At 38.4% G+C, this 13,396-nt stretch overlaps 1 protein-coding gene across 2 annotated transcripts in view; it reads right to left on the bottom strand.

Moving 5' to 3' along the window:
- LOC118220727 (hexokinase-1) overlaps positions 1 to 13,095 on the bottom strand; it is a 62,594-nt gene extending 49,499 nt beyond the window's left edge. The window contains exons 1-3 of one of the 2 annotated variants that reach the window (XM_035404885.1): positions 13,014 to 13,095; positions 12,763 to 12,833; positions 4,709 to 4,871 (exon numbers count right to left, since the gene is read on the bottom strand). In XM_035404885.1, the coding sequence (XP_035260776.1) occupies positions 4,709 to 4,871; positions 12,763 to 12,825 (226 nt within the window). In that variant the 5' untranslated portion in view covers positions 12,826 to 12,833; positions 13,014 to 13,095. Of the gene's footprint in view, positions 1 to 4,708; positions 4,872 to 12,762; positions 12,834 to 13,013 lie in introns of those variants that run through there. The other variant, XM_035404886.1, reaches the window with a different exon arrangement.
- Between the last annotated feature and the right edge of the window lie 301 nt (positions 13,096 to 13,396).

Raw genomic sequence — 13,396 nt, 5'->3', positions numbered from 1 at the left:
GAATTTAATGTTTTTAAGGGCTGAGTGTCTGTGGCTGTTGTGGTTATTTCTGTGGGGAACCCTGAAAAGTGCTCGGTGTTGTATAGGTATGGGGCATGCCCCCGCCAAGGCGTAACTTGGCGGGATGGCATAACTGCCATCCAAATTTTTATTATACCCGTTTGTTATGAAAAGAATGACAGTAAAGGTATCTTTTCATTTTAATTGACTTTAGTTCAAATGATAGCTTCAGAACTGGATAGACTGTTTTTATAAATAGACTTTGATGATTAATACAACATTTTCAACAATGTAATAAACGGAATATCAACATAAATAAAAATGTAGAAATAATCAGCATTTGAGTTAACTAAGGAATAATCATTACAAATGTCTGTATGTATTAGTTCATAACAACATAATCTAACATATCTTATTGGTTAAAATTACATAATCAGCTAGAACATGTAGATCCGGTATTTTTCTACATGAAATGCTAATATTTGTGCAAAGAAAATGATTGGTGGCTTGTATACTTTTTTAATGATGGTCACAGAACGTCATTACCACTCGTCATCAAGAAGATACATTTTCGCTTTTTCCTGAATTACCTTGAAGTAATTTGATCAAAAGCTGAAATTATACAACAAAAAATGTACACTTGTTTGCCACAATAAGTCACATTAAGTTTAAAGTGATCACAAATGGTTTTTGCACAATTAACCGCTTAATTCTCACCAGCACGTATTCGGGCCAATGTGGGTTTATTTGCATTCATTCAATTCTTTATGGTGAAATCTGGACACAAGATATACTGCTTTTAAAGTGTTAAAACTCACAGTTCTATCTTTATAAACAATTTTACTATGCCAGTGTTAGCAAAAAGCCTGGTGGTCCTCATCTTCTATGCATTTTGAAAATCCACAGTTGACATGAATCACTGTAAAGTTGGTGTTTTATCACGGTAAGGATCCAGCGAACAAAATCCACAGTAATTTTTTAGTCCAAACAATGTGTTAACTTGAAGAAGCATTGATAGAATGTCCATTGTTTACTTAGCAATTCACCTAAGGAATTGTCATTGTTGTCCATTGCATTGTTATAAACACACCGAAAGTATTGTGTACATATGAATGTTATTATCACCAGTTTGGATAGACTCTCTAAAACTACAAGTTCACTTACCAGCTTCTCTGATGAGTATTGGCCAAACAGTCCCTCGTATAGCCAATGGGACCTACTGTATGCCAGCAACAACTCAACCGCGGTGGTATAAGTTCTGCCCAGTGTATTTCTCACCATTTGCTCGCATGTAAAATTCTGAATCTCGCCTAGCACCTCTGCTTTCTTTGCTGATTGGATTTTGTGTTTAACTGTTCGCTCGTTCTCAACCTCAACTCTCGTTTTACCCTCTGCTAACTGTTCCAGTTAGTCTGTTCTCAGTTGGTCTACAAATCCTTCCATCGGGACACAAGTTAGTTTTTTGCTTTGTTATTTTTCCTTTATTATTTTTGAAGGTACTCTGGGTGGAGATTTAACACTCCATCAGGGGTACGCTATTCAGACTTTTGGTTTCAGACTATTGGCTAACTATTCAAAGTTGAGCATTAAAAGCCACCCTGGGCCCAGTACCCTTCAAAGACTGTCCAGTTTTCAGTCAGATTTGGATAGGCAGGAAGGGACGTTTTCCTTACCCATTCCCCACTCATTTCCCTTATCATTCACCTTGTTACGGTCTGACCCTAGACCAGGTTGTAACAGTGGCATGTGAACTTGTGGGACATGTTTGACATGTTGATGGGGGTGGAGTATTTGATGAAAACTTCAATCGATGGACCTCAATCAATGGATTAGTAAACTAGTCAGGTAATGCAGTTATTTTCTACAATCTTCCAGACCTGCTGCTGCCTGAGGTGGCAAGGGGAGAGCATGGAGAGGGAGGGAGAGAGAAAGGGGGGGGGGGAGAGGAAGGGGAAGGGTGACAGCTAATTTCCACAAATGTCTTCAACTGACATGTAGTGTAAAAAATATAGTAATTTACACCTCTAAACATCTGTGATTTCATTTGGTTATCAAATGTCCGTTTGGAGTTTCCAAATGGCCTTCTGTGAAACCCGCATGGCTGCAAAAAAAACTGCAGAATTCTCATTTTTGGAGGTATTGTCATTCAGTTTGAACCAGGATTTCTCCAGTGCTTTGCCTTTGGCTCTATTTTGTTTCTAAACCCACCAGACACATCCATGATATCAGTAAAATTTAGGGTAATACAGGTGCGGTATTGTAACAACAACAAAAAAAAAACAATTGCATAAATTATTAATATCTGCAATATTTACAAGATAAAGCTAGAATTTCCTAAATATAATTATTTAGTTCTAATTAGTAATAATCATAATCTAAGTTTGGAATTTCTAAATGCAATTTTTTATGTCATTTATGTAAATGTTTTATATAATTTACATTACATTTTATTCAGCAGACATTTTTATCCAAAGAAACTTAATGTCATTTCCTGTATGATAACTATTTCACCTGAAGTTCCCCCCTGGGAAAGGTTCTATTCAATTCTACTGTATTCCCATACAGTGCAATGTGAGGCCATTTTCATTCAGGGGTGGTTTACAATTAATTCTACACTATTCTGGTGCCATTTACTGTACCTTTCTATTGCTGAATTGCTAATCACATGAACAGTGAAAGGTTACACATTTCACATGTTGTCATTTGCTGTTGTCGCAGAGCTTGCAGACATGGCACCTTTCAATAGGAATTCATATTACTGATTGAATAGTTGGTTAGATAATCACAATCTTTGCTGAAATCTTAAACATAAAATTTAAAAGACTGACAGACTAAGGTGTTTTCAAATAATTCAGGCATGTAGAAAGTTGCAGAAGGGCACAGAAGGAAAGAATAACTCAAATCCTGATCTTAGAGTATCGTTTTTATTAGAATAATCTTCCACAAATTATCACAATCCTGCACAATTCTGTAAAAGATTCTAAAGATCTGGAAAATCTAAGACATTTTAAATGCATAAATGCTAAAAATGTTTAGCATTTATGCTAAAGCAGTGAGCTTTGACACTAAACAATAGAATAGAACGTCTTTAGTAAGAGCTCTCTTTTCTCGACAGGAAGCCAGACAATGATGACCTCCTGTTGTGGATTTTTTGCTTTACTGTCATGATATTCCACAGATTTGTTTGCTTCTGTACAAATCCATTTTAAGGCACAATACAGATGGCTAAAGATCATACAGTTGAGGCCAAAAAGTTTCATACACCTAGGTTAAAGACATTCAAATTCAATTTTTCACAACTCCACACATTTCATGTTACCATACATTTCCTGTTTTAAGTCAATTAAGGTACCTACTTTATTTCCATAAGAGGTCATTTCAAAATAATAAGAGACAGATTTATTTCAGCTTTTATGTACTATATCAGATTTTCAGTGGGTCAAAAGTTTACATACACTTCGTTAGTATTTGGTGGCATTGCCTTTAGGTTGCTTAACTTCAATCAAATGCTTTGGGTAGCCTTCAACAAGCTTCTCACAATACTTTGCTGTAATTTTTGCCCATTCCTCCTGACAGAACTGGTGTAACTCAGTCAGGTTTGTGGGCCTCCTTGCTCGGACAGGCCTTTTCAGGTCAGTCCGCAAATTTTCTAAAGGATTCAGGTCAGGGCTTTGTGATGGCCACTCCAATACTTTCACTTTGTTGTCTTTAAGCCATTTTGTTACATTTTGTCCTGCTGGAAGTCCCAGTTGAGGCCAAGTTTTAACTTTCTAGCTGATGTCTTGAGGTGTTGCTTCAGCATTTCTAGATAATTCTCCTTCCTCATGATGCTATCTATTTTCTGAAGTGCACCAGTCCCTTTTTCAGCAAAACATCCCTACAACATGATGCTGCCACCCGCATGCTTCACAGTTGAGATGATGTTCTTCAGATGAAACGCTCACCCTTTTTCCTCCGTACATAGCGCTTATCATTATGCCCAAACGGTTCAATTTTTGTTTCATCTAACTAGAGAACACTAGCCCAAAAGGCTAGGTCTTCATCCTGGTGATCACCTGGAAACTTCATTCTGGTTTTTTTTAAATACAATTTTATGAACTGTTTGGCCATAATGATCAGTGCTATGTATGGAGGAAAAGGGGTGAATCCAAAGAACACCACTGAAACATGTTCACTTGCTCTCATTTTACATTAGTCTGACATTTTGGGCATTAGTCATTTTGGAAACGATTTGGCATGATATGAACATTGTGCCACTGATATTTGGTTCTTAATGTCCCATGCCAGTGTTCTTCATTCTTGGTCCTGGAGTGCCACAGGCTAGCGTCTGCTGGTTTTTGTTTTCATCTTAATATCAGCAACAATTTTAGATCCAAGAAACAAAGTGTGGTGTGGTGAGTTAACTGTGTAATCAGCTGCTTCAATTGATCAATTGAATTGCCAAATAACAACAAAAACTAGTAGGCTCTGCAGCTCCCCAGGACCAGGAATGAAGATCATTGTCCAGCACAGCCCCAAAATCTCATAATCCCATAAAGTTTTCATGTTGCATTACTTTGGATGATATCACCTTGGTTTCACACTGTTACTTTTCAATGATAAGCCATTTTGGCCTCTTTATAATGAAAAGACTGTACCTCCATGGTAATTTGACAGTTTTACAGGTGCTGCAAGGAAAATAATGTTTCTTAGCAAAACTCAAGCTTACCTGATCCATCAGGAATTGATCTCACAAAGGTGGGCAGCATCTTTACAGTTGCCGTAGGATTGGTGTCACGGCCCAGTCCATTCTCTAGTTCCCTCCTGAAGCGGGACATGATATCCAAGAGGGTTTCATCCGAGAATCTCATGGAGTACAGGTACTTATCAATCTGAAAGTCATCACAGAGATAGCTGGCTGAAAATGGCTGTTATCATTACAATACTGGGACATGTCTTCAGAAAATATTCTAGTCTGGTTTTAGAAAGGCTGACTCTAGGAAAATATAATCGGGGCTATATTTTTGGCTCCTGTTATTTTTGCACTTTTTGCACTCTACAGAGGAGAGTAGCAACAGACTCTGAAAATATCTGACTATTTGTGTTACATATTTGTATGTGGGGGAAGATGGATACATAGGTAGCTGTGCATATGTGTACATCTGTGTGTGTATGAATGCATAATGTGCATGTAGGTATAAGTGCCACTTAAAATGCGACTCCAGCCTACATATTTCTGAATCCATTCTACATATTTGTGAAACCCCATTCACAGATTTGTGAACCCATTTACATATTTGTGAAACTGTTTACATATTTTGTGAAGCCATTTACATATTTTTGAAACCCCATTTACAGATTTGTCACTTTTACTACAAAAATACCTGCATAGTCACTGCAGTGTTCCATCAGTGAACTGTATAAGACTAAGGACAGATGTGACTGCAGGCGAAGCTATCGCTGTTACCCCTCGCAGCACTTTTGACACAAGCAACGTTGGAAGGTTTGATCTAAATGCAGTGAAAGCATATAGCCTTTTTCCAAAATTGTATTTCTTGGTATAACTGTGCCGCCCTGGTTACACATTTCCTACACTTTCAGGTTAGGCACTCTTCACGGTAACAAGAAATATAAGGACAGCGCTTCTGGCATTGCTGCAACGGTAACAGCGATTCGCCTCTGTCCAGAATGTAAACTAGGTGAGACATTCTTCACGGTCAAGAGAAATTTGAACATGGCCTAAATGAGAAAAAACTCCAACACAGGGGAAGGATAGCCTAGTATTAAACGTTTTTTCTCCTATATTCATGATGTGCTAATATTTAGTAAATGTTGCAGGATGTTAACATAATGCACAATGTGCAAAAAACCTTGGTAAACCTACAAAGTAATGCCAGGTATGTCCTTATTTTTTCCTCCAATTGCAATGCTTCAGACCCAGCAACTCCCTGGCACTTTAATTTAGTTTAATATTAATTAATTTTATCAGTTAAATATATTTAACTGTTCTAAAATATTCCTTGACACAAGTTTTTAACATTGTTAAAAATGCTCTGGATGCAGTTGTGGAGTCTCAATTATAACGTGGCTTATAATTAATGTGGAGATTACGCAGCTTATTTCATGCAATAAATGTGTATTGAATGATCCTTTCCTTTGATCATGTTTGTCTTGATCAAGTCTTGAATATACAGAGCAAACAGAAATTTGAAAGCACATATAAATTGCAGACTGCCTGCTGCACCATCCAATCACGTCAATATATCACCCTGCGTGCTGCGTCTAAGAGCTTTTCAATGCGTTCCACCAGCCCTGAAAAAAATTATAGGGTAAACACTGATAATTTAAAAAATACACTTTCAGTTGGAGTGCATTTTGGATAAAATGTCATAAACATAAATGTTTAACTTTGTTGCATTACTTTAAAGTTGTGTTATTAAAATTGTGTTTATTAGAATGGAAGATTGTTTTTCATAAAACTCATGGAAGCAGAAACACAAAAGATCAGTATCGGCCGACGTTCCCCCCAAATAATCGTAATCAGTCAGAAATTTTCATATTGGTGCATCCCTTATATATATATCACCTTCTTCTGAGAGGAAACAGACCTCACATTATGTATAAACAAAGACTTTATGTTTATGTTTGTCTTGGGCTAACTATGTTCACATTAATTATAACTGTCACTGCTTATAAGTGTGCATGTGTTTGTTATACATGGCATGCATGTGCATGGATCGGGACTGTATGTGTGACTGTGTTTGTAGATGTCTGTGTACATGTACAGGGTAATGGAAGGGATGGGGGATATAGAATATTTTGTGTACTTTTATATTGGTGCTGGCTGCTATACACCTTTTTTCTTAAATGAAAAGATGCTTAAGAAAAGAAAAGATTCCAGTCACAGCATTATCATCAATATTATTTCAGAATTCAAGACAAACACATCCATGCATGTACATACACAGGTAATAATGTATAATGTACAAATTCATAATCCATTAGTTACATTACATTACAGGCATTTAGCAGACGCTCTTATCCAGAGCGACTTACACAACTTTTACATAGCATTTTTACATTGTATCCATTTATATAGCTGGATATATACTGAAGCAATTTCGGTTAAGTACCTTGCTCAAGGGTACAACGGCAGTGTCCTACCCGGGAATCGAACCTACGACCTTTCGGTTACAAGCCCAGTTCCTTACCCACTGTGCTACACTCCGTTACAATCAAGGGACATCATCACTGACATGCCAATGGGGAGACTAATAATATTAAAATCCTTTAGTTTACAGTATATTTCCATGCATAAGAAAGGCAAGCTTTTAAATGTTCACTTTTCCATTATGGCTGTGCTCACTGTGATGAAGTGATCAGGGAGAAGGACATGTATAAAATGTGATGACTGTTGTATCCTTTAGTAAGATCCAACATCTTACTTTATTCAGTAAATATCCAGCTGTGTAAAAATGTAAACATGCCATATCCCAGATAAGCACAACATCTTGCAAATGTATGTAAATGTAATAATGTTGGGTGGCCTGTTATAAGAACAGTGACAACTTGAGAAAGCTTTGTTTTAAAACATAAAGAAATTCACATAGTAAAGGTGATTCACATCTCACCAAGGACAGATAAACGGTGTAGGTGTGGCCACCATATTGTAAACTATGACACTATAGCATACACTAGCACTACTACAGCATATGAATGCCATTGTGAGGACTGATAGCAGGCCCAACATCTGCCTGCAGGACCCAAGTCAGCTGCTAAACTAATCAGGGCCCATTAGACAAATACTCTATGTCTCAAGTTTGAAAATATTTGGAATATCTTGTTGAATTTTTATTAGTTATGATGCTCCTGGAAATTTACCATCCTGTAGATTGTCACTCCAACTCTAACAAAGTGCAATTCATTCAACAGCTAGAGATCTTGTTGAGCTACTAATTAGTAGAGGCAGGTGTGCCAAATTAAGGTTGAAATGAAAACCAACAGGACGGTAGATCTCCAGGAACAGGGTTGGTTACCACTGCAGTAGCCCATGCTGATAAACAACAATCCTCATGCATTGTAATTTCATTCTTTTGCAAAGATCAGTGTTTCCTCATTGATTTTCCATCTAGCTATGGGCTCAAGTTCCAACATTAAAACCGCATATAAAAGCCATAGTTGCCAGAATGAACAGAGTGATGAGACCATAATCTACTCACAGTGTGACACACCAGTCAAAAATTTATTTCAGCACACAGGCAGTGAAACAATTTAAACTGTTGGTTAAAAATGATTGCATTCAAGGTGCTGCATTTTGGCCATTGTCATTCAAACTGAAGAAAGTTCAGGCATTTAAGAAGATCTAAAGTTAATGTTTGGAACAAAGACATTTTTTCTTAATTTTGGCTCTGTATGCCACGATTTCCATGTGGTTATAGTGCAAATTCTCAGCTTTTATTTCAGGGCATTATAATGTTTGGGGAAAATGGCATCACAGGTGTTTCTGATTAGTCAGGTGTATTCAACTGCTTTCTTAGTGAAGGTACAAAAGGACTTTCAGTATCTAGTTTTGATTCTAGCCTTCTGATTGCCTTCAGAGACCATTACTGACATTTGTCAACATGAGGACCAGAGTTGTGCCAATGAAAGTCAAGGAAGCCATGTTGAGGCCTGAGAAATGAGAAAAAAGGCCAGGCCTGGATGTGTCAGTACCTACTCTCCACAGAAGACTTCAGAAACAGAACTAGAGGCTGCACTACAAGATGCAAACCACTAGTTCGCCACAAAAACCGGAATGGCTACAGTTTGCTAAGAAGCACCTAAAAGAGCCTGCAAAGAAAAAAGGTCTGACAAGAGCAAAATGTGGAGGCAAAAAGGAACTTCCCAATATTTATTTATTTATTTTTGGCATGTATGGCTGCCACAGATACTGGCTCACTTGTATTCATTGATGATGTAACTGCTGATTCTACAGCAAGACACTGATCCCAAACAAACTGCTAAAGCAACAAAGTTTTTTTTCAAAGGTAAAAACTGGAAAATTATTGACTGGCCAAGTCATTCGCCTGATCTGAATCCAAATGAGTATGTGTTTCATTTGCTTAAGTGAAAACTTTAGGCAATTAGCCCCCAAAACAAGCAGGGGCTGAAGACGGCTGCAGAACAGGCCTGGCAGAGAATCAACAGAGAAGAAACTCAGCACCTGGTGATATGGGTCTTTAAGGTGTCATTGCATACAAATTATATAACAGTACTAAACATTACTTTCATTTACTTAATATTAATGTCTCAAACATTAAAATGCCCTGAAATTGGGTTATAGAAAGTGCTGTAATTTCTACATGATGAAACTAAAGTGTATAACAGTACCCTTGAATAAAGGCTGATAATGAGCACTTTTTAACCACATGTGGAGCCAAATCAAGAAAAAATATGTCTTTGTCCCAAACATTATGGAGCTCACTGAATATGTATCCATCCATTGGGCGAGAGGCAAGAATACTCCCTAGACAAGTCGCCAATCCATCTTTCACTCACACATAGGGGCAATTTAGGCTCTCCAATTACCCCGGCCTGCATGTCTTTGGACTGTGGGAGAAAGCCAGAGTACTCAGAGGCCACACGGTCACAGGGAGAACATGCAACTCCACACATAAAGGCCCATTCTAACCAAGTGAGTCAGCAGTGCTACCCATTGCACCACCATGGATATAATATATATATATACATATATATATATATATAAATGATGTGAACAATTAGTCATCATGCCGATAGAGTGCTACCCTTACTTTTTAAATGTCAGTCTCTGTCCAGTGCTGATCATTTCGTTCTGTTGCGTAAAATATTATGAATTCTCTTCCAATACATTAGGTACAAGGATGGACACAGTCAGTAATTAACAATATTTACAGTTTTTCCCTGTAGAGTATATTGATGATCTGGAATTCCATGATAATCCTCAAGAGTTAAAGTAATAATCTCGAAGATTTTCATTAAAATAAATGTCTTTTAAGTCACTATCTATCGCTGCATTGGGTAACACAATGGTGATTGAGCCTATTTTTATATTAATTTATGCTATTATTATTATCATAATTCATGATTTAAATATATTATTTAAATTATTAAATATATTATAATGATCGGAATAAAGCCGGGGTATGTGGAGCAGAGCCGGGTCTGATTTCTGAAGACGTCATGCAGGAGAAAACTAAATAAAAGAATACGGCAGTATGGATTAGCATTGTTATTATTTTATTACGCTTCCTCATATGTTCCTTCAGCCTTTATGCCCTTTCTGATGAAATCTCCTTTGTTTTTGTTTTATTCTTCTTGTTCTGATTGCTAATTTAACACCCAGCTCAGCTTTATTCTCAAACAGTTTAGCTAACAAAACCAGAAACACCAGGGGTAACATTTTGCAAGGCAGTTGTTTCAAAAATACTACACAACAATCATTCACGAAAAAGACTGCTTATTGTGCACGAGATACATAATTGCACGAGCCACAGCAAATCCCGCAAATTTTTCTCTGCAGTGTAAAGATGTTCATACCGGGCAAAAGGTGGATAAAGAACGTTTGCAGAAATTGATCATCACTAATTCTACCCCAGGTTTGCTACGGCATTTTAACCCGGCTCGGCAGTGTAAAGACATCTTGAGTTAGCCTAATGTTAGACAACGAATGAGTACGTACATAACGTTACTTTTATAACAACCGTTTTTTATTCAGTAAATAGTAAGTGTTATAGTTGGCGTGCCAACTGACTGATGTCACACAGGCGACACTGGTTGGATCCGGTTGGATCTATGGGAAGTGAGGTCCAAAAACACACCTGCAATTACCGCTTCTCGCCATTGGCACCGCCATAGAGAACAAAACTGAAATCTTTGAGATTGTCACTTTAAGAAAAATATACTGTATCACTGGAAGATACAGTATTTTCATTAAAAGAGAGGCAACTGTTCTCTAGTATTTAGTTTATATGCCTGCCACCTAAAAAAGCGGACACTACAGTTGCCCTAAGGAATCTGTATATTTTAATTGTAACATTAGAGCCTAACTGATAAAGCAGTGTACATTAGCTGTTTTGCTATCTAGTTTTGAAAGGAGGCTGTAGTTACCTAACTGAGAGTGGCTATCTACCCAATTTATTTCAGATCAGATCATTGGATTTGTAGGGGAAGGTGATATTCTGTTCCCTTTTGTGCCCTGATAGCTAGCTTTTTACTGTATGTTGGCTTGCATGTAGGATAATTAAAAATATAGCTAGTTACTTCAGTGTTTGGTACTATACTACTGCCCTGTGATGTAAGCTAGATCTTAAGGCATATGCACAGTAAAATTTCCAGTGTTAATTCAACTCTATGAGTACATATGAGTCCAACAGGGACCATAATGTACTCTGTCAGTGTTGATTTTACATGGAACATTTCACTGTGTGCAAAGTGAGTTGGTATAATAGATGCTCACAAGTTTCCCCTTTTGACAGATCTCTAGTAAATTTCATCACAGCAGGGAATTATGTCCACAAAAGAATGTGTTCTGATACACTTTGATTGTGGAACTTAACTTTTGAATGCAGAACAATTCAGGACTTCCATAATGTACATACACCAAGTTTATTCACTTGATAGATATCTATATCATTTTCATGACTGATTTCACATAAGCTCTGTGCTCTGGCGAATGTGAACATAGTTCAAATCTGTATTCAGTACAGTGTGTCACTAGAACACTATCCAAGGAATAAACCATCCTTCTAGATACTTCAATTAATACTTACTGAAGAACAGTATGTCCCCGCTGCTGACCACAGACATTTTCCCCAATCACCTGTAAAGCCTGACGTCATCGTGCCACAATATGATAAAAACCATGCTGTGAATTTCTTTGCTTGAGTTTAAATGCTGGTTTTCCATGCTAATGCTGATTAATATTTCACATTCAAACAACAAAAATAAAATAAGAAATGCTGCAAGAATATAGCAATTACGTATGAAACACTGCTATGTTTGATGCTTAATTACTAACTGGATACATTTATCCGGTTTACTCCATTGTAGGATCTTATGAGCAGAGCAGTGAGTAGCAATGATGAAGGAAGGATTTTCTTTTGAAAAGATCACCACTCCTTCCCTCATCAGCAACAATCAAAAAACAGTTCAACAGACCCCTGTTCATTTTTTAAATCACATTTTTCTGTGACTAAGACAGATGCTTGCCATTTATGATGCTACGACCATTAACGCTAAATGTGTTTTTAGTCAGGGAGGCAGTGCGCTCTAAAAAGTGCGCATTATCTTCTCTCCATAGCGGCTGATCAGGGTGGGTATGTCTTGGTGAGAGTGAGAGATTTAGGGGGGGGGGGGGGGTTAAGGACATTTACATGCACAAAAATCCTGTTCAGCTGGCAAGCAATGATGCTCACGACTCAAACCAACCAGAGAATAAATACCCTGCTTGTTAAATACTAAATACATCCCACTCGCTGACACGGAAAGAAAAACATTCTGCAGGCAACTGTTTCGACCTCTAAGTACTGATCTCAAGGACATCAGGCTGACAACACAGGATCAGAGAATAAATCTTCTGCTACAATTAGCGCTGATCAAACCCCTGCATACCGGCTACTTGTGCATCCAGTGGAGAATGTCAATGAGCCAAACCCCAGAAGCCAGAAGTACCTGTTGTCGCATGGCCCTCAACAACAAAATGGCCCCTGTTTCCGGATGAAGACAGCGCTTGTTCCAACACTGTCGACAGAGTGAGTGACTTACCTTTTTGACCTGATCATCCTTCAGCTCAGTGAAGTAATAGGCCAAGAGCTGAGCTGCTATCATTCTGGAATCTGGAACAGAGAGCAAGAAAAAGAAAGAAATCCACTCGGCGTCAACCTCCCGGCCTTAAATCCTTTCTCACTGGTGGGTAAAACTGGCCCTCGGCCCAGTCTCACCTATTGCTTTTAAATATAGAAATTAAAAATGGAACAGACATTCATGGGCTTCACGCAGAACACACTGTGACTCACACGCTCGCTGTCTAAGCCAGCCTAGCAAGCTAGCACTCAGGAGATGCAGCAGCAGGCTGGGATGGTGACTACATAAGGCCCTGCCTACCACCTGCTTTCTGATTGGCCCAGACGCCAGAGCAGGGATCTAGGGGGGGCAGCTAACAGGCTGCATTCCAAGTCCTTCTCCAGAGCTGTGCAGGGAAAGAAGAGAGGGGGAGGGGATGGGGCTACTGTAGATTCCCTGCCTTTATGACGCTGGAGAGGCAGCTGGCACGTCCAGCACGTCCCTGTGGTCTCCCGGAGGGGTGTGCGGGAGATCAGGTGGTAAGACATCCCCTCTCTCACAATCATCACTCCCCTCATGCTCCTGCGCTCTTTAAAACATTGAAGGGCATGGAATC

Source organism: Anguilla anguilla, chromosome 2, assembly GCF_013347855.1.
Source record: "Anguilla anguilla isolate fAngAng1 chromosome 2, fAngAng1.pri, whole genome shotgun sequence".
Lineage (NCBI taxonomy): Eukaryota > Metazoa > Chordata > Actinopteri > Anguilliformes > Anguillidae > Anguilla > Anguilla anguilla.
This window is presented reverse-complemented; position numbering and strand designations above follow the sequence as displayed.